Below are 24,955 nucleotides of genomic sequence, written 5' to 3'. Positions count from 1 at the left end.
GAGCTCTTAACACCGAATGGATCTTCTGGCCCAAAGTTCCAAAGTCCTTCCACAGTCCTCCCCAAAACATGGTCAGGTTGTCACAGGAATACCCTACTCTGCTGGTACCTCTAACTCTCAGCAATCCTCCTGCATAGGCTTTCTCTGTGCTGGAATTACAGGCAAGCATCCTGACACCTGGCTCACCCCCACCTCCACTAAATGCAGGGCCCCAGCAATGCTAGGCAAGAAAACTCTAGGACAACCACAGCCAGCTGAGTCTTAAGCCAAGGCGAAACTTAGGGGGAAAGGTTTCTTGTCCTTGCTTGGAAAAGGTTCCCTACTGACCCACAGTGCACACTTAGTGCTGTCACTGAACAACTGTACCCAGTGTATTCATATACAGTCTGTGAAGGAGTCCTATGAAGGTCATCACTCCTGGGAGAAAGATGTCCCTGCCTAAGGGTTTGCTTTTCTCTTTGTGTTTTGAGAGAGGACCTCAGGTAGCTTGGGCGACCTTGAATTTCCACTTTTCTGCCTTCTCCCCTATGTCTTTCTTGGGTTACAGGCGTGAGCCATGGTGCAGGGTTTTATGTGGTACTAGGTATCCAGCTTCTTGCATATTAAGCACACACTGTACCAGCTGAGCTCTTGGGGGGGGGGTCTCTCCATTAGCCCAGACTGCCCTTAAACTCACAGCAGTCATCCTATCTCGATCGTAAAAGCTGGCTTTATAGGACTATTTGCTAATTCTCCATCCCAGGGATATTTATTCTGAGACTTAAGAATGATTTTGTTGCTGTGATAAAACACCATGACCAAAGCAACTTTGCGGAGGAAAGGCCTTGTTCCTGTCTTACAGGTTATAGCTCATGCTTGAGGCAAATTGGATCTTGAATTCTAAGTAGGAACTTGCTGGCAGGAACTAAAGCAAAGACCAAAGAGGAATGCTGCTTTCTGGCTTGCTTCAATTCTTCATACTCAGCCAGATTATACAGGCCCCCTAGCGCCACCTGGCCAAAGTGGGTGGGACTGCCCACAGTGAGCTTGGCCCTCCAACATCCATCATCAATCTGATGCCCCCTTAGACTCATATGGTGGAGACAATTCCTCATTGGAAGTTCCCCTTTTTGTTCAGGTGGTTACTGTTCCTGTCAAGTTGACCAAGAACCAACCAGGACAATGTTGTCAACTTACCAGCTCACTCTCAAATGTTTCCCTGCTGTGTGAATGCACAAGACCACAACTGACAGCCTTATAAAACAAAATTTATTACAAAATGTACACAGGAAAAAAATTATAGCATTTTAATTTATATTCTTTCCACTATTTGGGCATTAGTATGTTATTTAGCTATAAAGATATAGTTTAAGGACTGAATGATTTAATGCCCCAAAGTAAAACTGAACTATACAGCCAGGTGGTGGTAGCCCATGCCTTTAATCCCAGCAGTTTGGAGACATAGGCAGGAGGATCTCTGAATTTGAGTCCAGCCTGGTCTAGGGGGTTTGTTCTAGACCATACAGGAAGGGATACACATAGAAAGAAACCTTGTCTCAAACAAACAAACAAACAAACAAACCAAACAATCAAGACAAATAAACCAAGTAATCAAAACACCTAATCCAAAAGAAAAAAAAAACCCAAAGAAATGCATAAGAACACAAACACAGACAAACACACATACACACACACACACACACACACACACACACCAAATTCCAAAACCAACTCCACCACTTCTTCCACACCCATAAAAGAAACCAAATAAACCAAACAAAAAACCCTACTATACCTTGGGAAGTCATAACAAATAGCAACGGGGACAAACATAACAAGGCGTACTTTTCTCAAGTCGTAAGTCTACCCATACATTTTGATACTGAGTATATTAAAAATTTACCAAGGTTTCCTTCTCTTAACCCTACTAGTACAAAATAAATAAATAAATAAATACATAAATATTGAATAACATTTTTTAAAAAGTGACTCCCAACTCGTTTTTAATGGTGGCTCACAATTGTGATTTTTTTAAAAATCCAAACTAGTTGACTTTGCAAGTCCCATTATTCCATACATATATTATACCTTTAATGCCCAGACCTTGCATAACTTGTATGCAAATCCTTTACTTCACCAGGAACAAAGTTTGTTTCCACAGAGAAGTCACCCCCACCCACCTCCAGTGCTTTCCCATGACAAGCTGACCACCTGGAGAGAGGCAGCTGTCCCCTTTTCTTCTATTCCTTTACCTCAGCTCCATTTAAGTAAGCCATTCATGAAAGATAGGTGAGGGTCTAGCCGAAGGGGAAAACACACTGCAACCACTTCCTTACAGTAAAACCAAGTGAACTTCCTACTCATGTGCTAGTTAGCTCAGCTTACATTCTGGCAGGAGCTCTCTCTTCTCTGTTCCCCCCCCTCCCCCCTTTTGGGACCGAGAGGCCTCATGGAGCTCTGGAGTTTTGATCTTGTGTGTGCTCTGTAACAGGGTTTCACTAGAAATCCTCCTTCCTCTGCCTCACCCAGCTTACAGGCTTGTTTTAGAGTTAGAATTCTTCTTGAGCCAGTTTCACACCACTCCGAGGTCTGCCCGGCTGCCAAGTGCTCTGATTAAAGCTGGTAGGATCAAGTCTTCTGTCTGATGCACTGTTTTGCACTAAAGAAACTGCCTTAAAGACATGTTTTGCCTTTGGCTTCATGTCCTCTGTGTGACCTTGAGATTCCTTTCTGTGTGAAAACAAGGAACTGGTAGCAAATGAGGTGGGCCCTCCGAAAGATTCCTGGAACTCCTTATTGCCACATGGCAGCAGTGCTGGGGATTCTTTTCCTGTTGCTGGAGACCAACAGCATGTGTCCTAATAGGAGTACTCATCTTTTCATATGCACATAGAACATTATGCCTGTTGCACTGCAAACTGAAGGCATTTGAGGCACAGCAAACTCAGGGAGGGACTTGGTTTGACGTTCTCTTAAAAGACTAATTGTCCAAAGACAAACCTCCAGGAGCTACTGCAATATCAAGACGTTCTTCCAAAAATCGTTTGAAGTAGAGACTGCATCTGCAGAGATCTTCAAGATCAACTCCTTGTGCATACAGACTTACCACAAATGGCTTATTGCAAGACTGTTCCCTAGCTCACTTCCTTTCCACTTGTTTGCCTGTATGTCTTCCGTCCTGCACTAGGAAGGAATAGAAATTTCAAGATATCTCTGATCAGGGTGTTTGGTTTTCTTTCACGTACTATACCTACACACTTGGTGAGACCTGACAAAAGCCACAGCTATCTTGATTAAAGTAAGCTTTAGATTTAGAACTAGAAAGCCTGCTGCCTCTCCCAACATTAAGATTTCAGAGAGCAGCTCCCTCCCTCACTGGCTTTTGAGGTACCTTTTATGAGGAAACAGTAGGACTGATAGAAAAGTTGTGTTGTTAGCACCAAGACAGGAGACTTGGGGACTCAAGGCTCAAGGCGGCCTGTGAGGTGGACAAGTTACAAAAATACATCACGTGGAAGGGAAGTCATCAAGTTATTTGGTAAGAAACATTTTAGTAAGGCTAAAGGCAATCATATACCACAGGTTCAGGAGTTTAGCAAGGCAAAGGTGTGAACATCATACATTAAGGGGCCACAAGATGAGGAAATTGAAAGACCTGCTTTGCGGGATGCATTAGGTGTGGGAAACAAACCTACTCTGGTAAGGTATAGAGACTGAATAACAATGTATTTCCTGTTTTGGTCTCACAACTTCTCTGGCTAATCTATTTACCACCATATTGGTAATCATGGCACAGTGAGAGGAGACAAGGAAACTTTACTTTCCCTCACAAGAATTCAGTCTGAAATTTTTCTAACTCTAAAACAAGCCTGTAAGCAGGGTGAGGCTGAGGAAGGAGGTTTTCTAGTGAAGCCCTGTTATAGAGCACACACAAGATCAAAACTCCAAAGCTACCAGTCCTCCGAGGAAAACCCAAACCCCAAACCCACATGATGGGGGAGGGCGGTGGCGGGGGGGGGGTGGGGGGATGGAAGAGACTGTATTACATAATGGGATAGATTAAAACCTTTATTTGTATAATGTATTAAATACTTCTTTTTCAGGATCATATTGTGGAGGGTAGTTCACAGTTCAGTGTCCACTCAGACAAGCCTCTATTTATGTTGCAGCTTCCGTTCAATCATTTTAATTTCCTCAACTTTAAAAGGAAGGAAGATAATAGAATTTGTTCCACAGGATTCTACAGAGATTAATGGAGATGATTAAGGAAAATGGTTAGGCTTTATTAAGACCTTACAAGTCATACACAGCTGTTTCGTTTAGCAGTGGCACACTAGAATCTCATTGATATTTAATTACTTTGAGCTGTTCATATTTGCTTAAATCAACAATTTGCATTTACTATCCTAGAGGACTTACAGAAAAAGGGCTTTTTTGTCTTGAAATTTGTTTGATTTAATCTTTTTGTTTGTTTGGTTTTTCGAGACAGGGTTTCTCTGTGTAGCCCTGGCTGTCCTGGAACTCACTCTGTAGACCAGCCTGGCCTCGAACTCAGAAATCTGCCTGCCTCTGCCTCCCAAGTGCTAGGATTAAAGGCGTGTGCCACCACGCCCGGCTTGAGTTAATCTTTACTTAGTATTTTATCCTCTGAAAAATTCCAGGACAATCCCAAGCAATCAATATCTTTTTGAGTTTTATTGTCCTCCGACAATCTAATTCCAACCATCACCACACCAGTAGACAATGAAGGTGGAAAGAAATTTATAAAAGTTGAATACACTTAGGAAAACGGAAAAAACTTTTCTGTTTTCTTGGTGCTTAGCTGGGGCCTTGTAAGGGCAAGTCTGGTTGTATAGGCCAGCAATTCCAGCAACTTATGAAACCGGGGCCGTATGTCTCATCTTGAGGTTAGCCTGGCTACAATTATTTCGAGAATATACTGCTAACCAGTGAAATTCGCTCTGAAAACAAAAAACTTAAACCAAACAACCAAGAAAACAGGACACAATCAAGTTAAGCTGCGCCTGACTACATCTCAAGTTTATAGGAAGAATCATGTAGAGCTCTGGGCTCTAATGAGGCGTCTTACTGAACAGAATCTACTGTGACGTCTCAGCTTCAGGAGTTCAAAAGCAGATTTAAAACACTGGGTCGTAGCACTAACGGGACAGGCTAAATTTCAACTAAGCAATCCTCATGGATTCTGGGATACTAAATAGAAGCAATTGTTAATGACAGTGTGAGTGCAGGCATTTAACCCAAGTGCTCAGGACAGAGGGATCAGACCTCGGTCTCCGAGATTAACCTGAGGAGACCTGGGGGCAGAAAAACAATCTTAGGATAAAAGTGAACAAGAATGCAAAACAAGAGCCTCACTAAAAACCCTAAAAAACAGTAACTAGTATGTCCGAGTCACAAAGGGCCACCTAACAAGTACAGCTCTGTTTTGAGAACGTGGGTAGCTCTGAAAAGAGCCTTTGGGATGGAGTGTGAGTTAAACGAACTCACTTGGAGCTGGTGTACTTGGTGACGGCCTTGGTGCCCTCCGACACGGCGTGCTTGGCCAGCTCCCCGGGCAGCAGCAGGCGCACGGCCGTCTGGATCTCCCGGGACGTGATGGTCGAGCGCTTGTTGTAGTGCGCCAGGCGGGACGCCTCGCTCGCGATGCGCTCGAAGATGTCGTTCACGAACGAGTTCATGATGCCCATGGCCTTGGACGAGATGCCGGTGTCGGGGTGCACTTGCTTCAGCACTTTGTACACGTACACGGAGTAGCTCTCCTTGCGGCTGCGCTTGCGCTTCTTGCCGTCCTTCTTCTGGGCCTTAGTGACGGCCTTCTTGGAGCCTTTCTTCGGGGCGGGAGCGGACTTGGCGGGCTCAGGCATGTTAGGGCAGGAACTCTAACACTCTACAACTTGCGCCGTGAGTCCTTCGCTTTTTATAAGGCGTTATTCAAATGAGTCTTAGAGAAACACATTTCTGATTGGTTAAAAATTTCAAATTTTACGAAGTCTCGCCCAATGGAACTACGCTTCGGCATAAACGCTTCCCATTGGTCTAGACGAAAAGAAGAAGCCAGCCAATCGTATAGGCTCTTTTTCGCGCTCGGAGAATTCTATAAAGGCCAAGCTCCTCCACTTTTGGTCCCAGCAGTTGTCAGTTCTCTGCTATTCCTCAGAATGTCTGGACGTGGCAAGCAGGGTGGCAAGGCTCGCGCCAAGGCCAAGACCCGCTCCTCCCGAGCCGGCCTGCAGTTCCCCGTGGGCCGCGTGCACCGCCTGCTCCGAAAGGGCAACTACTCGGAGCGCGTGGGCGCCGGCGCCCCGGTGTACCTGGCGGCCGTGCTGGAGTACCTGACGGCCGAGATCCTGGAGCTGGCGGGCAACGCGGCCCGCGACAACAAGAAGACGCGCATCATCCCGCGCCACCTGCAGCTGGCCATCCGCAACGACGAGGAGCTCAACAAGCTGCTGGGCCGCGTCACCATCGCGCAGGGCGGCGTCCTGCCCAACATCCAGGCCGTGCTGCTGCCCAAGAAGACCGAGAGCCACCACAAGGCCAAGGGGAAATAAGACAATTGTTCTCCTGACTGACCATCTACTTAAAAGCAAAGGCTCTTTTCAGAGCCACCCACACATGTCTTTTAAGGAGCTTAAGCTTTATTTGTTGCTACTTTTGTTACTTTCGTGGAGAAGGAATCTTTTTTCCCTGATCCTCGTTGATCAAGTTTGGTAACATTTAAGCCCACAGTACACCAATGAAGCGGTCAATCTGGTATCTTGTACCTTCATCTTTTTCCCCAAGGTTCTTTACCTCAATCTATAATCTGTTAGTGAATTAAAAGTAAAGTACACTAGTTCTTTATTTCCGTTAACATTTAAATAGCGTTTTTACAATTTTAGTAAGATTTTGAGAATTGTTATGGGCATGTAGTTCTTTCGGTTGGAAAAATTGTGACATGATTATTCAGGCTTCAGAGACAACCCTCGAATTTCTTATAAATTATATAGATGAAAAATTTGAAGTATCTACATTAACAGTTGGAGTATGCTATTAGATTTTTTTTCTACGTAATGTGGAATTTTGGTAGACGCAACTCATACATTCATTGAATTTTGAAGGACAAGTAAAATATTTGAGACATACTATGTAGATGTGATAATTGATGGCATCACCTGACATCACCTGTTTTAGTGTACTTAGGAATAAAGGGGGAAAATGTCACTAGGAGTCATCTTGAGAAGGCACATATAGAACAACCTATACATGAGAAATAGAAAAACACAGCACGCAGGTTACTAAATGCATTAAAGGATTTTCAAATGCATTTTTGTGGACACATTACCCAGCATATTAATTTATCCTGTTTCAGTTTCAGTGTGCTTCTCTACGACAAATTTCACTAATAGTTACCTGTACTGTGGGAAAAAAAGGACTAAACAACCTATACCTGAGAAATAGAAAATACAGCCTGTAGATTACAAAGAGAATCAAAGTTACACAGGTATTTCTTTGAGATAAAGTCTGTCGCTATATAGTTCAGGCTGGCCTCGTAATAGCACCAATTTTCGTATCTCAGTCTCTAGGGTGCTTGGCTTACTGTAGTAAAACCTACCTTTCAAACATAAGGGCAGGATCTAGATGAATTTGAAGTTCTGCAATACTCTTTGGGGTTTTAAAAAAAAAAAAAAAAAAGCCCAAAGGGACCGTTGACCAATAACTTTAAACTTCGGTAGGCGTGGTGTACTATTGTCCAATCAGCTTCAGATTCCCTCTATAAATAGGCCTTTAGTCGCTTCCTAGCTACCAGACTTTTTTGTTAAGTCATGGCTCGCACAAAGCAGACCGCTCGCAAGTCCACCGGCGGCAAGGCTCCGCGCAAGCAGCTGGCCACCAAGGCCGCCCGCAAGAGCGCCCCGGCCACCGGCGGCGTGAAGAAGCCCCACCGCTACCGTCCCGGCACCGTGGCGCTGCGCGAGATCCGGCGCTACCAGAAGTCGACCGAGCTGCTGATCCGCAAGCTGCCGTTCCAGCGACTGGTGCGCGAGATCGCGCAGGACTTCAAGACCGACCTGCGCTTCCAGAGCTCGGCCGTCATGGCTCTGCAGGAGGCGAGCGAGGCCTACCTTGTGGGTCTGTTTGAGGACACCAACCTGTGCGCCATCCACGCCAAGCGTGTCACCATCATGCCCAAGGACATCCAGCTTGCTCGCCGTATCCGCGGAGAGAGAGCATAATCTATATTGCTTCCCCCAAAGGCTCTTTTTAGAGCCACCACCTTTTCATATAAGGCTGTTTTCACTCACTTCAGAGTTGCAAATAGGTTACAAATTTAAAGCTATAATCTTTAATGGCTATTATCTTCCAGAGTCTTTGATTTACAGAAGCTGAAGTTCAATGTTAGATAGTAACAGCAATTTGTATGTCATGGCACGGTACTACATCCTGTATGGATTTCCAGCCATATTGCATGCAATACATAACTAGTTTACAGTCTTAGAAGCTGATAAAGGTTGTGCAAACTGGCAGCATTAAAAAGTCCACCTCTTAATGTCAAAGTGAACATGTATTAAGCAGCTTGGTAGGTATCCAGCATTTGACCTATTTGGTCTAGCACAAAGGCAAAACTCCAGCAAGCCTGGTCAGATCAGGTTCTTGACCCGTGTGCAGCAGCAGTCTTTTCCTCATCAGTATCGAATGAGACTCGATACTGATGAGGAAAGGATAAAGAATGAATGCCCCCACATTCCTATGTTCGGAAGAGTGGCGCCCTAGTTTCTACTTCCCCCTTTGCTGAAGAATTCTGCCTTCAGGACCTATGTTTGGGAGAAGAGGAGGGTCCAGGAGAGTAGAATGCCAGGGATTTCTTATACAGGCCCAATCGCTTTCGTATTTAACTCAGCCTCACCAAGAACAATATTAGGATTAAACATGCTCAAGGCAACCAAACTGGCTAAGTTTCAAACTACTTTATATACGGGAGTTAACGTTTAATCCCAAGTATGTCACTTGGGGATAAGGATTAATTGAAGATGACACTGAACACAGGGATGGTGAAACACTTGACAGAACTCTCCCTTTTTTTTTTTTTACAATGCCATGAAGGGAAATTTCCGTTATTGTGTTCTGACATACCAAAAAATAATGCTCATCATTGAGGATTTCTGCGGGTTAGCCTCTCCCATTACTAGTTTATGTATTTACCTTCACATGTACTTATTCTCCAGATCCTTAAAAGAGCCAGTAAACTTCATTTTTTTTACGTTCTCTTGAGCTTGCTTGCTGCAAAGCTTTCTCTGTATGTTGTATAAGTCATTCTCCCGGCTAAGATGCCATTTGTCATTCAATTCGGAGGTCCCAGGTACCAAGCTTAAAGTTAGATTTTCTTTCTTTCTTTCTTTCTTTCTTTCTTTCTTTCTTTCTTTCTTTCTTTCTTTCTTTCTTTTTTTCCTGTTTTTATCTCTTTTCATTAAAAAGAGAATTGGACCCAAGTGTTTTGTGATATAAAATTTCAAATAATGTGTATAGAGCCTGTGCTTTTTCCATAGGTAGAATGCTTCTTGGTTTTAAAATAATTGTTGCAAGGAAAGCAGATTCTTGAGGCTTTTCTGCAAGATGCCAAGACCACTCATAACTTACAAGCCCTGGAGAATGGAGTCATTAACAGACAAGTGCTTGGGCTTCAAAATGTACTTACACAAATGATTAAAATTAAAGGTGACATTTGTTCCAAGAGTAACAAAAACATTGACACATTTTAAAGGTAAGTATCACTGACATTGCAAGTAAGAGAAGAAGAGTGGGAGAAAACTCATTTGCTCTAGAAGATAGTCCTTTTTCTCTCCTCCCTCTGCAAATAAATAAATAAATAAATAAATAAATAAATAAATAAAGGAGCAACAGCTCTGATTCTTGAATGTTTTTGGAATGAAGAAAACAGGAACCACTTTTCAGCAGAAATGTGGCAAGTCTGAGACAAGCACAGGGGAAGCAACACAAAGGTGGAGTTTGAATCCTTCCTTCCCAAGTAGTTATGTATGGAAGAAAACACATTTTGGCAAAGTGTGTGTGGGAGGGCAGGGGCACTCTAAGCTTCAGCTACACTGATATACCTTTAGTACTCTAATTCGCAGGCTGTTTAGCTTTCGTTATAAAGAAAGCACTTTGCACATCTGACGTTGTCAGAAATATTTGTTATCAACCCTTTTAGGCTGTGAGTCTCATATACCCATGAAGCAAACACAAAGACTACGCTGTGAGTGAAGGCAGGTTAGGAGCCTGACTGCTAAAGGATGACCCAATAAATAGCTGTGGGTAGCTCCGAATGTGGGGTGGGTAGAGCTATTTTCAAAGAAGCCGTCTTCAGAATCTGGAGTTTCAGCAGTTCTTTTTTTCCTGGTAACCTCGGTAAGGTTCTCTGGTCAACAGCAAGTAAATATTGCTTGTGCCCGATATTCCCAATTAGGCAAAAGGCCTGTTCATAAAACGACATGCTTAGTGGCTGATCTTATTGCTTTTGTTTCTGGCAAATTTGACCACATTAAGTGGGGGAAAGGGCCTGGGTAAAAGCGGCACCAAGCACTCCTGGAAAGTCTTGTGCAACGTGCTGAATATCACAAAACCTGCCATCTTCTGTCTGGCTCAGCAGGATCATCAAGTTACTCCAAAGGCTGCCTTAGTCTCCTAGAGCTGTATACATTGTCTGTGTGTGTGTGTGTGTGTCTGGGGTGGGGTGGAGCTGCTATCTGTGAATTCCCGGGTTCCCTTTCAACCTTGAATGGTGCAACGTTGTAACTTGTAAATGAATGCCAACCAGGAACCCGTGTCCCCTACAGTGTTGCTGTAGTATAGTAACAGAATCTCAAAGCCTTCTGGGGTTGGGGCTCCAGTAAGTTGCGGATTCACTCATTTTGAATTTTTTTCGCGCCAAAATCGCAACCTTTGAGAGAAAGGCAGTATCAATTACAATTTCTAAAAGTTTCTGGTCATAAAAGTGTTGCAGCAGTTCCTGAGTGAAATCAAGTGTAAGAAGTGCTCATAACTCCAGGAATAACTAATTTTTTGTTGTTGTTAATTTTCCTTTCAGATTTCTTTCCACTAAATTTCTGACCTCAAATAATGGCGCCCTTGTTTAAATAAATAGCGAAGAGGTCTTTTGACCTCCAAAGCCAATATTTTCTAGAGATGATAATTTCTGGGAGTTGCTAGAGTAATTGTTATGTAAAAATATGAAATTTGTACGTTCAATATAAAATGTAGGCAACGTTTTCCCTTTCCTTACTTGGTTTAAACGCGGACCAATCCCCTGTCTGAAACTATGATGTCAGCAGTTTACTGTCCAATCCAAAAGGATGGCCTGTTATATATATACTTGGGCTTTTCTCCCCAAACATCACTTTACTTACTTTCTATCCTCCTGCCATGGCTCGTACTAAGCAGACCGCTCGCAAGTCCACCGGCGGCAAGGCCCCGCGCAAGCAGCTGGCCACCAAGGCCGCCCGCAAGAGCGCCCCGGCCACCGGCGGCGTGAAGAAGCCCCACCGCTACCGTCCCGGCACCGTGGCGCTGCGCGAGATCCGGCGCTACCAGAAGTCGACCGAGCTGCTGATCCGCAAGCTGCCGTTCCAGCGCCTGGTGCGCGAGATCGCGCAGGACTTCAAGACCGACCTGCGCTTCCAGAGCTCGGCCGTCATGGCTCTGCAGGAGGCCTGTGAGGCCTACCTTGTGGGTCTGTTTGAGGACACCAACCTGTGCGCCATCCACGCCAAACGTGTCACCATCATGCCCAAGGACATCCAGCTTGCTCGCCGCATCCGCGGGGAGAGGGCTTAATTCCCATTCCTAGTATAACAAAAGGCTCTTTTCAGAGCCCCCTCCTTTGTCACCAAAAGGGACTGTTTACCTCATACACTTAAGTGTATTAGTGCCCTCTAGAGTGTTAGTGCAAGGTTATGAGGGTATTTTTTTGTAGACAATGATCAGTACATTCCATGCATCATGTGCTGTTGCAATCTAGGTGAGGTTGCTATTTTACAATCTAGAGGCATAGTATCTTTGAAACAACCTTCCTGACTTCCAGGTAGTAGTCAACTAAAATGTGTGGAAGAACTACAGCAAATCATTCCTTTTGGATACTATGTAATCCTACAGTTAGAAATCCCCAGGAGTGTTCCCTACATCTGAAAATTGTTTGCATAATGAGCATTACTTGATTAGGACATGATTACTTTTGGGGCCAAGGCTTGGAGTTTGGCAATCTTGAACACTTTTAAAAGTGCTAACATTGGCCCTTTGTAGTTAGCTTGATGCTATGACAAAGTTGGAGTAAATGTTTTTGACTCACATGGTCTTTTAACCATGTATTCTAAGCTTTAAAAAGTTAACTAGTTACTAGCTTTGTAGGTTGGCTGGTTTTGTACACTATTCCCAGAGTATGTGTCGCAAATAAGTTTTTAGCAGCCTTGCCAGCCTCTGTATTTGTAAGACAGCCTCCTTTATTTTATTTTATTTTATTTCATTTTATTTTATTTATAGATAAGGACTCAAAAGTAGTCCAGTGTTCAATGTTGGACTTGCTTGAATATGTAGCAATGGAAAACCTTGTAATCCTACTCTTGCTTCAGTTATATAATCGATAGGATTATAGGTGTGCCCCAGTAAATTATGCTCAAGAAAGACTGCTATTGTCTAAAACAAAACTAAACCCCAAATGGTGTTTCTTTGGAAAACAAAGTAATAAAATTCTTTGTGATTTATTAATGCCCTTTATTAAACTAGTACAAATCTTGTTCATCTTTCCTCACCAAAGCAAAACTCACTTCTATTTCTACTACAGTAAACTTTAATTTTTCTTTCTTTCTTCCTTCCTTTCTTTCCTTTTTTGGTTTTTGAAGACAAAGTTTCTCTGTGTAATTCTAGGTGTCCTGGAACTAGATTTATAGACTTCAGACTGGTCCTCAGCTCACAGAGTTCCACCTGCCTATGCCTCCTAAATTTCTGGATTAAAGGTGTGTGCTAGCTTTTCCAAATCTTTGAATTTGTATAAATGTAGATCATGACCTGCTTGTCATCTAAACATGCAAAAATATTAATATTGTTATTGGCTATTTACTTGAGACTGTAACTGTGCTGTTTGCCAGATACTTTCAGAATCTCACTGGCCATCTCATTTGAGAGCAGTAGGATCTCCCTGAATTATTTTTTGAAAGTTTTAGAAGTTTTCTAATGTAAAATATTTTTAAATGTATTTTCTGTCTACAAATATCCCTAGGAAATGGTGAAAGCCCATTGATGAGAACCATATCTAATTTATTTTTACTTAGAAATAAGGCGATTGTCATCTGACGTTAGTGATTCCTTTTTAAGTATTTGATATACGTTTTAAAGCTTTATGTGCATGAGGGTTTGCCTACTTGTATATATGCGCATCACGTGTATGCCTGATACTGGGCCAATCTTGCAGAAGGCCCGAGATCCCCTGGGACAGGAGGTATAGACAGTTGCAAGCTGTCCTGTGGGTGCTGGGAACTAAACCTAAATCCCCAAGAGCAACTGCTACACCAGCAGCTCCTAAATATAATGATCTCTAATCTTATTCAAAGAAGTCGCTCTCACACTGGAAATATTGCGTTCTCCATTAAAGATATCAATGCGTACAAAGTACTAGGAGCTTGAACCATTTTTAAAGAGAAATATCTAAAGTGGTTAATTTCAGTCTGGAGCCAATCAGGCACTCTAACCTGTGTTATTTGCTACAGACACAAACAACGTTTTTGCCCAAACCAAAATAACTATTAGTTTTACTCTCGCAAAAATTAAAGGCGGAATATTTGTACAAATTCTCTTAAGTAATGTTCATTGCATACTTCGTATAAGTTAACAGAAATATCCAAGTAACTCTCAGGATGCGCTCTGCTTGGTGGATTTTTAGTAAACACTGGAAGGATTTTTAAAAATATCTTTGGTCATTTGCGTGTGATTCAAAAAAACACACACAAGTACGAGAAGCCGAAGGCTGTTCTCCTTTGGAACTCCAAACTGCCAATTTCTGTGTTATTATTTTCGGCAGTAAGTAAAAATTTGGGGACTAACAAACACAATTTGGGATTGTAACCTTGAGTCGCCGCGGCCAGAGGGCGGTGGATTGGCCGCTCCACCAATCACAGCCCAGCACCGGCTTATATAAACCAGGAGCCTGAGCAAAGGCGCACTGCAAAATCTGCTCTTCGTCTTACATTTCTTTTACTTTCCTCGCAGCTAGCAGCTTTTTGGTCTCGCCATGTCTGAGACTGCTCCCGCTGAGACCGCGGCTCCGGCTCCAGTAGAGAAGTCTCCCGCCAAGAAGAAGACAACGAAAAAGGCTGGCGCGGCGAAGCGCAAGGCCACCGGCCCCCCGGTGTCCGAGCTCATAACTAAGGCTGTTTCTGCCTCCAAGGAGCGCAGCGGCGTGTCCCTGGCCGCGCTCAAGAAGGCACTGGCTGCTGGTGGCTACGACGTGGAGAAGAACAATAGCCGGATCAAGCTTGGACTCAAGAGTCTGGTGAGCAAGGGTACCCTGGTGCAGACCAAGGGCACCGGCGCCTCCGGTTCCTTCAAACTCAACAAGAAGGCGGCTTCTGGCGATACCAAGCCCAAGGCTAAGAAGACCGGGGCTGCCAAGGCTAAGAAGCCTGCAGGTGCCACCCCGAAAAAGCCTAAGAAGGCTGCGGGGGCCAAGAAGACCGTGAAGAAAACTCCTAAGAAAGCAAAGAAGCCTGCGGCGGCTGGAGTGAAGAAAGTTGCCAAGAGTCCTAAGAAGGCCAAGGCTGCTGCCAAGCCTAAAAAGGCAGCTAAGAGCCCGGCAAAGCCCAAGGCGGTGAAGTCTAAGGCATCCAAACCTAAGGTTACTAAGCCTAAGACAGCTAAGCCTAAGGCTGCCAAGGCCAAGAAGGCTGCTTCCAAAAAGAAGTAGGTTTGCTTGCGATAGCAACAAAGCCCCAAAGGCTCTTTTCAGAGCCACCTATATAGGTCTGTGAAAGTAGCTGTACACACTTAAGCTTTCCATGGTCTGTTTGTCTCAATTGGGCCAGTTAAGGAGTCCTGTGCTCAACAATCTACAAGGGTAAGACTCAGGTACTATGGTCACCTGGTGACCTTTGGGGTAATTGCTCTCCTGCTCTCCGGCAAGTCTGTACGCGAGCCATAACTTACACATTCATTTCCCTACCTCCATGTGCTTGCTGGTTTTAGTCTGCGTAGGTATTCTCCCTGGTGTGAGAGCACTGTTAGGGGAATAGCTAACATTAACTTGGTTAGGGTGAAGTTCTGCTTCTACACTTGAGTAGTCAGACGCATGGCGCGAAAAAGATCGAATTCATTGGCTGTATGCTATCGTCTCGCCTAAACCAATGGTACGCTGGTTTATTACTAACTTTAAACTTGATTGGACAGTCATTTTATGACGTTTACAGATACGCGATGTTCATCGCCATAGCACGTCTAAAACGCAACCAGTGCGGAGACCACCTCCCCCCCCCCTTTAAAAGTTTCCTTTTCATCTTATCAGCTTGGGAACGTCCGGACTTACTGGAAGGGCTCGTAGAATGCGACGACCACGTATACAGAACACCAGGAAGTGGAAGCGCAGCTGTAGGCTGTAGATGCTGAAGGTCCTGTAGCAGACCCTGAACACTGACATCTTTTCCAAAGCCCTGGGCCACTCACGTCGTACCCGCGTGCACAAAGGCTGTGCACAATTTTCCACTCTCCCAAGTCATTTGCACTTTTTATGGAGCTTTTCCACTCAGTTCTTTCATTGGAAGCACATAGACACTCAAGTCCCATGAAGAACGGTCCTTTCGTTTTAAAGGTTTGTTAATGAAATTGGTGTGACTCGCCTACGTAGGACTTTTATTGTATTTAACAGTAGGTCAGTTTTAACTTTTAAAGACAGCGTAGCGTTTTCACTTTTAAAGTTAGATTGTTGCCAATACTCCTAATTAATGATCGGAATCAATAATTTTAAATGAAGTTTCAAGTCACTTTTCCTCTCTCTCTCTCTCTCTCTCTCTCTCTCTCTCCTTTCTTCACATGGCAGGCTTAATGGCTTAAGGCAGAATTGGCTCCTTGTGTATACATTATGCTGGTAGCTCGATTTTTTATTTTTTAATTTTTTCTTTTCTGTCAGTCTGTATATCTGGTCTGGATAGGGCAAAATAGCCGTATTTATTCCCATAGCCATACGTTTCTATGATTTTTCTACAATGAAAATGACAGCTTCTTTTTGCCCCCATGGGTTTTATTTGCCTCTTAATGTTTTGCCCTTTTAAAAAATAATATTTGTAATTATTTTCAGATAGTGTCACAGACCAGCATGGGTTGACCTCCAACTGACAGCAATTCTTGCTGAGCCTCAGTTCCGAGATAATTATATGTTAGAATGCAGGCACCATCTTGCCCAGTTGTCATTAATTCCATGGGGTTAGAATTTGCCTTCATCTACAATGCAGATCATTCCCTTAGAATTGGCTCTATGTCTCATTTCGATACATTTCTGAATGAGTTGCCTTCAGCAAAGATGTACAGTGCCTTTTACCCCATCTCAAGGCTTCATTCCCGAGAGTTTAAATGACCAACTTGAGTACGTTGCAAATTAAACACCTTAGGTTATCTGTATAGGTTTTCATATGTATTTTAAACAAATAGAAAATTAGATATCAAGTAGGTAATGGTGGAATAGTATTCTTTTCTTGAGTCACAATGGTATTTCATAAATTTGCTAGAGAGACAGGATATAGGCAAATGTATGTTGCCTCTGAATTCTTTTTTGTATTGATATCTCTTCATAGGAATGCTATCCTATTTATTTACATATAATTTAAAAGAGAATTCTGGAAAGTTTTGTGATTATATTTGTAAATATTTTACTGCTTTGACTTAATTATCACTTCATTATTGTAATTTTTAAACGTATGTAGATTTCCATGTGCAGAATTCAAGCATACTTTGCAGGGAAGCCGTCCTCCACCTTTGGACCTGGATAGTGACCCTCTAGTAATGGTGATGGGCAACACGGGAGGCTTCTCAGTGTTTTGAATACACTTGGCCTACAACACAGCACAGAGACCTAGAGCAGAGTATAGAATACACTAGTGATGATCATCTCGACCTGTTCTGTTAATAATTGTATTTACTTGCATTTGAAGAAATGAAAAACAATTCGGTTAAATAGTGAACATGGCTGTATCTCCTGCCTCTGGGAATCTGCCCCCAACCCCGTGTGTGTGTGTGTGTGTGTGTGTGTGTGTGTGTGTGTGTGTGTGTGTGTGGGGGGTAAGAGAGGAAAGGGAACACTAATTTAGGTGCTGGTTTTTGTTGCTGCTCTCAGTGTGCCCTGTGTCCTAGACAAGAAACATTAAGGTGATGGCACAAGTGCCAGGGGTGGCCAGTCTAAACAGCCTTCCCTCTTAACACCCATTCTTACCTGCATCCCTGCTGCTGCCTTTCCCAGCGCTGGCCTTTTCTGTTGCTTGCCACAACTGTTATGTGGCATTTAGCACCCCACCCCACACCCACTGCCTTAGTTTTGCTGTATTCCAAAAGAAATTGTGAAAGAGAAATTGGTTGAAAGAAACGACTCATTTGTAGTTTGACCCAAATCAGGAAAAGAAACAATTTTTTTGCTGCTGTGACTGTGGAACTCTAATGTTTTATAGGAGATAATGAGATAAGGGTGGGCTGTAGGGAACTAAGATAGGTTTACAGGGCCCCTTCTGCAAGTGAACACCGTTGAGCCCAAGGCACAAAGCCCTGGGTGCCCTTAAACTCTCATCAGTCCAACTAGGACACACAAAAGTTAAATCCTGGCTTCTCTAGTGATGACCCTATGGGTTCAGAGGGACAAAGAGGAACACCTAGAGTGGTGAAAGACTAGATGACCTCTGCTGTCATGCTCAGATACCTTCTCTACCCTCTGCCCTTGGATGCCTGCCATTGGGGATTGGAGGGTGCTTTGATAGGGTGTGGTATGATCTACATGAAGTGTGTTCACAGGTGACACTTCCAGACATGTACCTTCTGTGTTGCAGCATGGGAGACACTTAGCTTAGAGTTCCTCCAGGACTGAGTTAAATTTATTGCTCTAGAGTGCTAAGTGGTAGTGTTGCAGAATGTTGTGTAGGACACGTAGACTTATCTCCGAGAGGACACACAGACTATGAGACACAGGGGACAGTAAATTGGAGGATGGCAATAAAACAGGGAAGAGAAGCAAAGAGGGAAGGGAGGAGGGAAGGGAGGAGGGGAGGACTGGAATATGAGATGTAAAGGTAAAGAAGCAACTCAGGATTTCCCATCTGGGTCAGGAGAGGCCCTTGCTTCTAGGAGACCTAGTGGGATGCACTCCTTTCTGCTCTGCAGGAGTTGTTCTTGAGGCTAGACTTGTACCAACCCATGTCTCAACATTTCTTAAAGGTGTGTGGAGCTGAGGTAAGCTGAGTTTGGTATCTCTCGGTCTCAGGACAGAAGGGCTTAATGCTACATTCTTTCCAGTAGTGACAAGCACCAACAGGCCCCCAAAACCTGGGCGCTGTCCCGAGGCAAAAAGTTCAAGGAAACTCAGTCTCCTGGAATGGTGGCATTTTGTATAACGAATGCTCCAATGTCCTTGCTTTAGTTGGAAAACAGATCCATGTGCTTTCCTTTAATACATAGCCATATCAGATTCTGGATAGTCAGTCCTTGAGCTGACTCTTGGATCTAAGCAGCTAGTCATTGCCCTACATAGGAATTTATCACTCTCTAGGAAGAAGGAAATTTGTGAGCTAAAGAGGAACCAGGGTAGATACTTAAAACCATAGGTAGCTGAGTTACACCCATACACTAGCATTACAATGGCCTAGGGACTATAGGAACTATGGCAAGGGCATGAAGCCCTTGCCCCCAGCTACTAACTTTAGGTGGAGATCCCAGTGGTTAACATTGAATTTATCCCAGTTGGTTCCTGCCAGCCCTTCCAGGTTTGCATTCCTCTGTTTTTTGTACTTACTTCCCTATTTTCTCCTGTATAAATGGTCTGATGCTCAGTTTGAGAATTCACATTCAGATACCACACTCTCATGTGTCCGTGTCTGTTTGTCACCCCTCATTCGCCGAATTCTCGCTCACCTGCAACCAGAGACCCGTTCCCCGCAGATCAGGGACCCCAGGAATGTCCGTCTGCGGCAGCTTAAGATTCAGGCAGGGACAGATGACATTTCGAACCCTGATAGAATCATTCTGCAATAATTGAGAGAATCTAGACACATTCTCCGACTCTTCTGACTAGACTGCTTAGCCATCGTATCTGCCCTTAGATTTCAGATAGCGTTTTATAATGTGTTGTGCAGTAATAAAATTGGGAATCATTCTTTCCCAGAGAGAAAATTATACAAAACCTCAGGTTGGGTCAGGTTCACCTGCTGCATACAGGCATGTTACTAGAATGGCAGAGAGAGGAGCGGGAACAGGAGAACCACAGTCAGAGACGAGACTGGAGCAGGAACAGGAGAGCCACAGCTTTCTCTCTTGCATCTGGATGACTCTCCTGATGACAACAGCGAGAAGCTGCCAGCCTTTCCACATCAAAGCTTTGGGTGGAGAATTGTGCATTCATCAACCTTGGAACTTCCAGCCTGAGTTACTGGAAAACTCTTAAAATGCAGCACAGAGCTTTTTTTATGTTTTATGGTCTGGAAGTCAAGCTCTTTTCATCTTGACCTCTAAGTCTTGTCCAAAATAGGCGTTTTCACTCCAGCCATTCAAAGACAAAAATATTATAGAGAATGAACAAAAAGAATGCTCCTATTATATGGGGCTGAGGAGAGATGGCTCTGCTCTTGCAGAGGACCCAAATTCAGTTTCCAGTATTCACATCAGCCAGCAAACACACATCTGTAACTCCAGCTCCAGGGGGAATCTGATGACTCTGACTGCCAAGACTATATGCACACATGTGCACACACACACACACACACACACACACACACACACACACACACCCATACCCAACTGTAAAAATAAAATTTATGAAAGGGATTTATATTTTTATTTTATATACATAAGTGTTTCTGCCAGCCAGTATGTGAATCATCTGTATGTAGTACCTGTGGAAGCCAGAAGGGGGAGGCAGATCCTCCCAAACTGGAGTTAGAGATGGTTGTGAGCCACTCTGTATATCCTGGGAATGGAAACCAGGGTCTTATGCAAGATCAGCCAGTGCTCTTAACTGTGAAGCCTGCTTTCCAGCACCAAGTGTTTTTTAAAACGTAGGGTTTGGGACCCTTTCACTGAACTCATGGTTGGAATTCAGTCACACTAGCTACCTCATGTGGCTGCAAGATAGACCAGGACACTCTGCTGAACTTTTGTGTAAATTTCCCAGGGAGAACAAAGACTCAAAGATCCTACAACTCCACTCAGTATCAAGACTAAGGGCTTGGAGTGTAAGTAGTGTAAAAGAAGGGAAAATCCACATGAGAAAACGAGAGCATGGTTTACTGCTCTAGATATCATGCCCCTGGGTGAGCGGCTATCTGCCCCTCCTGCCTTCAGAGAGATCTGGGTAAGCAATCCACAGTCTATGGACTCTAAACCCCTCACCTCTTCCAGCCACAGCTGAGGTTACTGTGAAAGAATTGGAGCCTGGTCATCAGAACTGGCCAGCTTGGTTGTACAGAAGACATCAGTGAGCATGCGGTGGTTAGGTAGATGGTCATTCAGTGAGAATATGGTGACTGCAGAGAACGACATGGACATGATTTGGCATGGATAGATGATGAATAGATTTCTGGGTAGTGGGTAGATAATGGATGGATGGGACTGTTGTTTGGGTTTGGTGGAATTAGCTTACAATTGTCACTGTGTTGGGAATTTGCCACCCCAGTATGATTATATGGGAGGTAGTCCAGACGTCTAGCATGCAGGACCTTTTGGGGAGCTCACAGGTCACTGTGGACCATAATCTTGGAAGTGATGGAAAGTAGCTGTGGAAAACTTTAAGATAATTCTGAAGAAAGGCTTATAATAGATGAGGGGGCCCTTCCCACTGCCGCTCTTGTTTGAAGAAGTGATTTTTTTCCAGGGGTCCTCAGCCATTTATAATGGGACCTTCACCATCTTTAGATTTTTAGTATTCAATTCTGTAAGCCAGTTAAACCTCTTTTCTTTGGAAACAGCTTGCCTTTGATATTTTACTGCAATTGATAAAGACTGAGAAAAAAAAGAAGTACAAGTCAGTGTGAATAGTATGGAAGCACTAAGAATAGTGTGGTGGTTTGTGTATGCTTGGTCCAGGGAGTGGCACTATTTGGAGGCCTTCTTGAAGCAGATGTGGCCTTGTTGGAGTAGGTATGTCACTGTGGGCATGGGCTTTAAAACCCTTCTCCTAGTGTAGGACCCCCCTCGTGAGGAACTCCCTCGGGTCCTTAGGTCACGGGAGTTAGGGTGCCCCAGGAACTCGTCAGACAGGCCTTCTTGCTGTAACCACACAAGGTACTTTTATTGGCAGAGCTCCGGTTCTACTCGTATCTCACGCAGGAGACAGAGGAAGTCGACCTGGACTCTCAGAAGCAAGGGGTTTTTATGGGGTGAGGGTCGGGGGGAACGGGGAGAGTTGGCACGGCTACAGGTGATTGGCCCATTTAAACATAGCAGTGAGATTACAACACAGCAGAATAGTACATGCCGGCTGGGGCATTCCGGATTCCAGAAGCCTGAGGCTTATCAGAGTTTGGAGGACATCCGGTTAATGTGTGACTCTGAGTATGCTGGGGGAGATGCCTTCCTGCCAGATGGTTTATGAGTCAATCCTGATAGCTTGGGCTGGTTCCTGCATTCCTTCCCTTTACCTTTATGGTCTGTTAGTCCTAGCGGCAGGGCAGGCCCCGTCAAGTCTGGACTTGTTTTTTTACAGTGTTCAGCCCTGAGTCTTTGAATTTTAAAACCTACTCTTTTAATTTTACATCCCCAAACCTTAAATCTGTATAATTTTTCCTTTCATTAGCTGTCTGGAAGGGAGTCTAGCAGACTTCACATGAAGTCTTAGAACTCTCAGCTCCTCCTATCCTGTCTGGATGCTGCTATGTTCCTGCCTTGATGACAATGGACTGTACCTCTGAACCTGTAAGCCAGCCCCAATTAAATGTTGCCTTTTATAAAACTTGCCTTGGTCATGGTGTCTGTTCATAGCAGTAAAACCCTAACTAAGGTAGAAGTTGGTACCAGGAGTGGGGTATGAACCCACACACACAAATGACCATTGAATTTAAGTTGGTACTGGGAGAAGGATATTGCCGTGATAGGCCTGAGTATGTTTTATGTTTGGAAGAATGTGGATTTGGGGATTTTGGATTTGGAGATCCTTGGCCATCCTATTAGGAATATGGAAGACAGTGGTGCTTAGGGTCATTTGAACTGTGTTGGCCTGCTGGCCCAAGATGTTTCAGTGGAGAAGAACTTTTATATGTGGCTGAGAGACTGTTTTTGTGAAGAACATGGCTACTTTTGCCCTGTCTAAAGAGTCTGCCTGAGGCTAAGGTAAAGAGACTCAGATTGATTGCATTGACAAAGAAAGTCTCAGAAACAGTCACCAGAGATTTGTTTTGTGGTTAGATCTTATGAAGAGCATTTTAAACAAGCGTAACAAGCTGAGGAAGGAAAAATACAAAATATATAGTTTGAATATTAAAGGGGCACCAGGAAGTGAAATAGAGCTGAGTCTTGTGTTCAAGGATATTAAATTGAATTAAGGGAGTAGTGACCTTGGGACAACGTTCCACCCAGCTAAATTTAAGTCCAAGAATGGTAGTACTAGTCTTTAATCCCCAGAGGCAAAACCAAGCAGATCTCTGAGTTCAAAGCCAGCCTAGAACAGAGCAAGTTCTAGGTGCAGAAAAATTTAAATCCAGGCTAGGTGGACCATACCTTTAATCCCAGTGCTTAGGAGACAGACATGCAGATCTCTTGAGTTCAACGTCCATCTATGGAGCAAGTTCTAGGACAGCCAAGCTTAGGCAGTGAAGGAGTTGGAAAACAGAAAACCGGTGAATAGGTATTTGAACAAGGGGGCCATGTTCCAGCCCCAGCAAGAAGCAGAGTTTGGCAGTTTTGGACATGTGGCTCTGGCTTTAGAGTCCAGAATAGAAGGGACTACTGGGACAATTGATGCTGGTTAGCTGGAGCTAAGAAATTAGTGGTGATTAAGAAGAGACCAGCATGACTGAGGTGAAATCTTCTGGGAAGATTTCTGAGAGCACAAAGAAGCTGTGTTTCAGAGATGGCCAAGATTGTACCTCCTGCAGCAGCTGTACTTGGTAACGTGTAAGAGTTACCCAGGTGGTACTGCTTTTGAAGGTCATGAAGAACAGCTGAGGCGTGGCACTGTGAGAGGCCAAGGAAGGCCATTGATCAAAGTGCAGCTTCAGTAGCAGTTGATGGCCCAGGACTGAAGGGGGTCATGCAAAGGAATTGAGGTTTGGCACCATGAAGAGAGCCGATGAGAGGCTACTGGTGAAGCCTAGTAGCAGTGAAGTCCTCAGTGTGTGCCCTTTCCCCATTCTTGAGTAGGCTGAACAAACCTGGGGTGGTTTCACAACCTAGCTGGAATAGCCTGGCCTCGCTGCATTTGCAGTTTCCTACAGGGGCTTTCAGGAGTGGACTGCCCGCTGAGCTTGCTTTGCAACTCAATCCAGCTGAAACAAAGGATGTGGTCTGTGGGCTTTCCTTACATAAACTGCAAGGACTGAAAATAAAACTTTGAGCCTTGATCAGAAACTTTGTCTTGGCTTCATCCTTCTCTCGCCCTCCCACCCTTCCCGCCCCCGGGTTCTTTTTCATTCCCAGCCTCCCTTTCAGGTAACCCAGTTCATCCATGACTGCTGGACAGCTACACCAGTGTATTGAAGATGCCAGTAATGTAGGGTAATCACCAAAAACAGCAGCTGCGGTGGAGTGGATCAACCTGAGCTTAGATTGCTACAGAGGGCAGAGCTGGAGAAGTGCTGCCAGCCATTTGGAGGAGCCCAGAAGATCATGTGTGGATCCCAGCCATTGGAACATGAAGTTGCCTTGGAGACCCCAAGATGTTCGAGATGCCAGAGCCATGGGCCATCTGCTGAGGAAGGCTTCTAACAGGGTGTGGAACCAGCCCGGGAGAAATAAGTTTGTTGCAGTCAACAAAGATGAAAAAGGAGCTGGAAATCTGAAGACCACTTTGACATCAGACATGGAGACGCAGAGTTTGGAGTTTGCCCAGCTGGTTTCCTGTCTTGATTATGGGATTACAGTTAAGTGATTGGATGGATCTCAGAAGAGACTTCGAACTTTTAACTTTGTTGATACTGCTATAGACTCTGGGGACTTTGGAAGCTGGACTACTTGTACTATTTTATTATGCTAGGGCTAGGTATGACCCCCAAAGTCTCATGTGCTTGAACAAGCCTATGGGGAGTTGAATGTGATGGTTTGTATGTGCTTGGTCCAGGGAGTGGTACTATTTGGAGGTATGGCCTTGTTGAAGCGGGTGTGGCTTGCTGGAGTAGGTGTGTCACTGTGGGTGTGACTTTAAGACCCTACTCCTAGCTGTCTGGAAGGGAGTCTTCCATTAGCAGTCTTCAGATGAAGACTTAGAACTCTCAGCTCCTCCTGCACCATGACTGTNTGGATGCTGCCATGCTCCTGCCTTGATGATAATGGACTGAACCTCCGAACCTGTAAGCCAGTCGCAAATAAATGTTGCCTTTTATAAAACTTGCCTTGGTCATGGTGTCTCTTCACAGCAGTGAAGCCCTAACTAAGACGAACAGTTAAGTGACCAAGTTCCCAAAGGAGAGCCTTCTTGTCAAGACCTCTACTTCCTGTTTTCCAGTTCTCCTTTCTCTTCATGACTTGCCTCAACCCTTACGTGCTTGATTCATGAATCCTGTGCCACCATGTAGGGGCATGTAGGAGACCTTGCCTTGCA

General features: G+C 44.2%; 4 protein-coding genes across 5 annotated transcripts in view; 3 read left to right on the top strand and 1 right to left on the bottom strand.

Annotated features, from left to right (window-relative positions):
- Nucleotides 1-5,891, bottom strand: part of LOC110334102 (histone H2B type 1-F/J/L-like) — a 47,551-nt gene extending 41,660 nt beyond the window's left edge. Inside the window, exons 1-2 of one of the 2 annotated variants that reach the window (XM_021215959.1) lie at nt 5,488-5,891; nt 4,030-4,219 (exon numbers count right to left, since the gene is read on the bottom strand). In XM_021215959.1, the coding sequence (XP_021071618.1) occupies nt 4,180-4,219; nt 5,488-5,864 (417 nt within the window). In that variant the 5' untranslated portion in view covers nt 5,865-5,891 and the 3' untranslated portion in view covers nt 4,030-4,179. Of the gene's footprint in view, nt 1-4,029; nt 4,220-5,487 lie in introns of those variants that run through there. The other variant, XM_021215960.1, reaches the window with a different exon arrangement.
- A 267-nt stretch (nt 5,892-6,158) lies between these two features.
- LOC115065608 (histone H2A type 1-B/E) lies at nt 6,159-6,606 on the top strand. The gene has a single exon (XM_029547362.1). The coding sequence runs from the start codon at nt 6,159-6,161 to the stop codon at nt 6,549-6,551; it is 393 nt and encodes a 130-aa protein (XP_029403222.1). The 3' UTR covers nt 6,552-6,606.
- Nucleotides 6,607-7,805: 1,199 nt separating this feature from the next.
- LOC110334276 (histone H3.v1) lies at nt 7,806-11,871 on the top strand. The gene is made up of 3 exons (XM_029547682.1): nt 7,806-8,210; nt 9,697-9,742; nt 11,330-11,871. Exons 1-3 carry the CDS (start codon nt 7,806-7,808, stop codon nt 11,809-11,811), a joined length of 933 nt encoding a protein of 310 aa, XP_029403542.1. The 3' UTR covers nt 11,812-11,871.
- A 2,325-nt stretch (nt 11,872-14,196) lies between these two features.
- Nucleotides 14,197-14,995, top strand: LOC110334101 (histone H1.5). The gene has a single exon (XM_021215957.2). The coding sequence runs from the start codon at nt 14,258-14,260 to the stop codon at nt 14,927-14,929; it is 672 nt and encodes a 223-aa protein (XP_021071616.1). The 5' UTR covers nt 14,197-14,257; the 3' UTR covers nt 14,930-14,995.
- Nucleotides 14,996-24,955: the final 9,960 nt, after the last annotated feature.

The sequence above is a fragment of the Mus pahari genome, chromosome 16, assembly GCF_900095145.1.
Source record: "Mus pahari chromosome 16, PAHARI_EIJ_v1.1, whole genome shotgun sequence".
NCBI lineage: Eukaryota > Metazoa > Chordata > Mammalia > Rodentia > Muridae > Mus > Mus pahari.
Note: the sequence above shows the minus strand (reverse complement) of the source record. Positions and strands in the feature narration are given on the sequence as shown.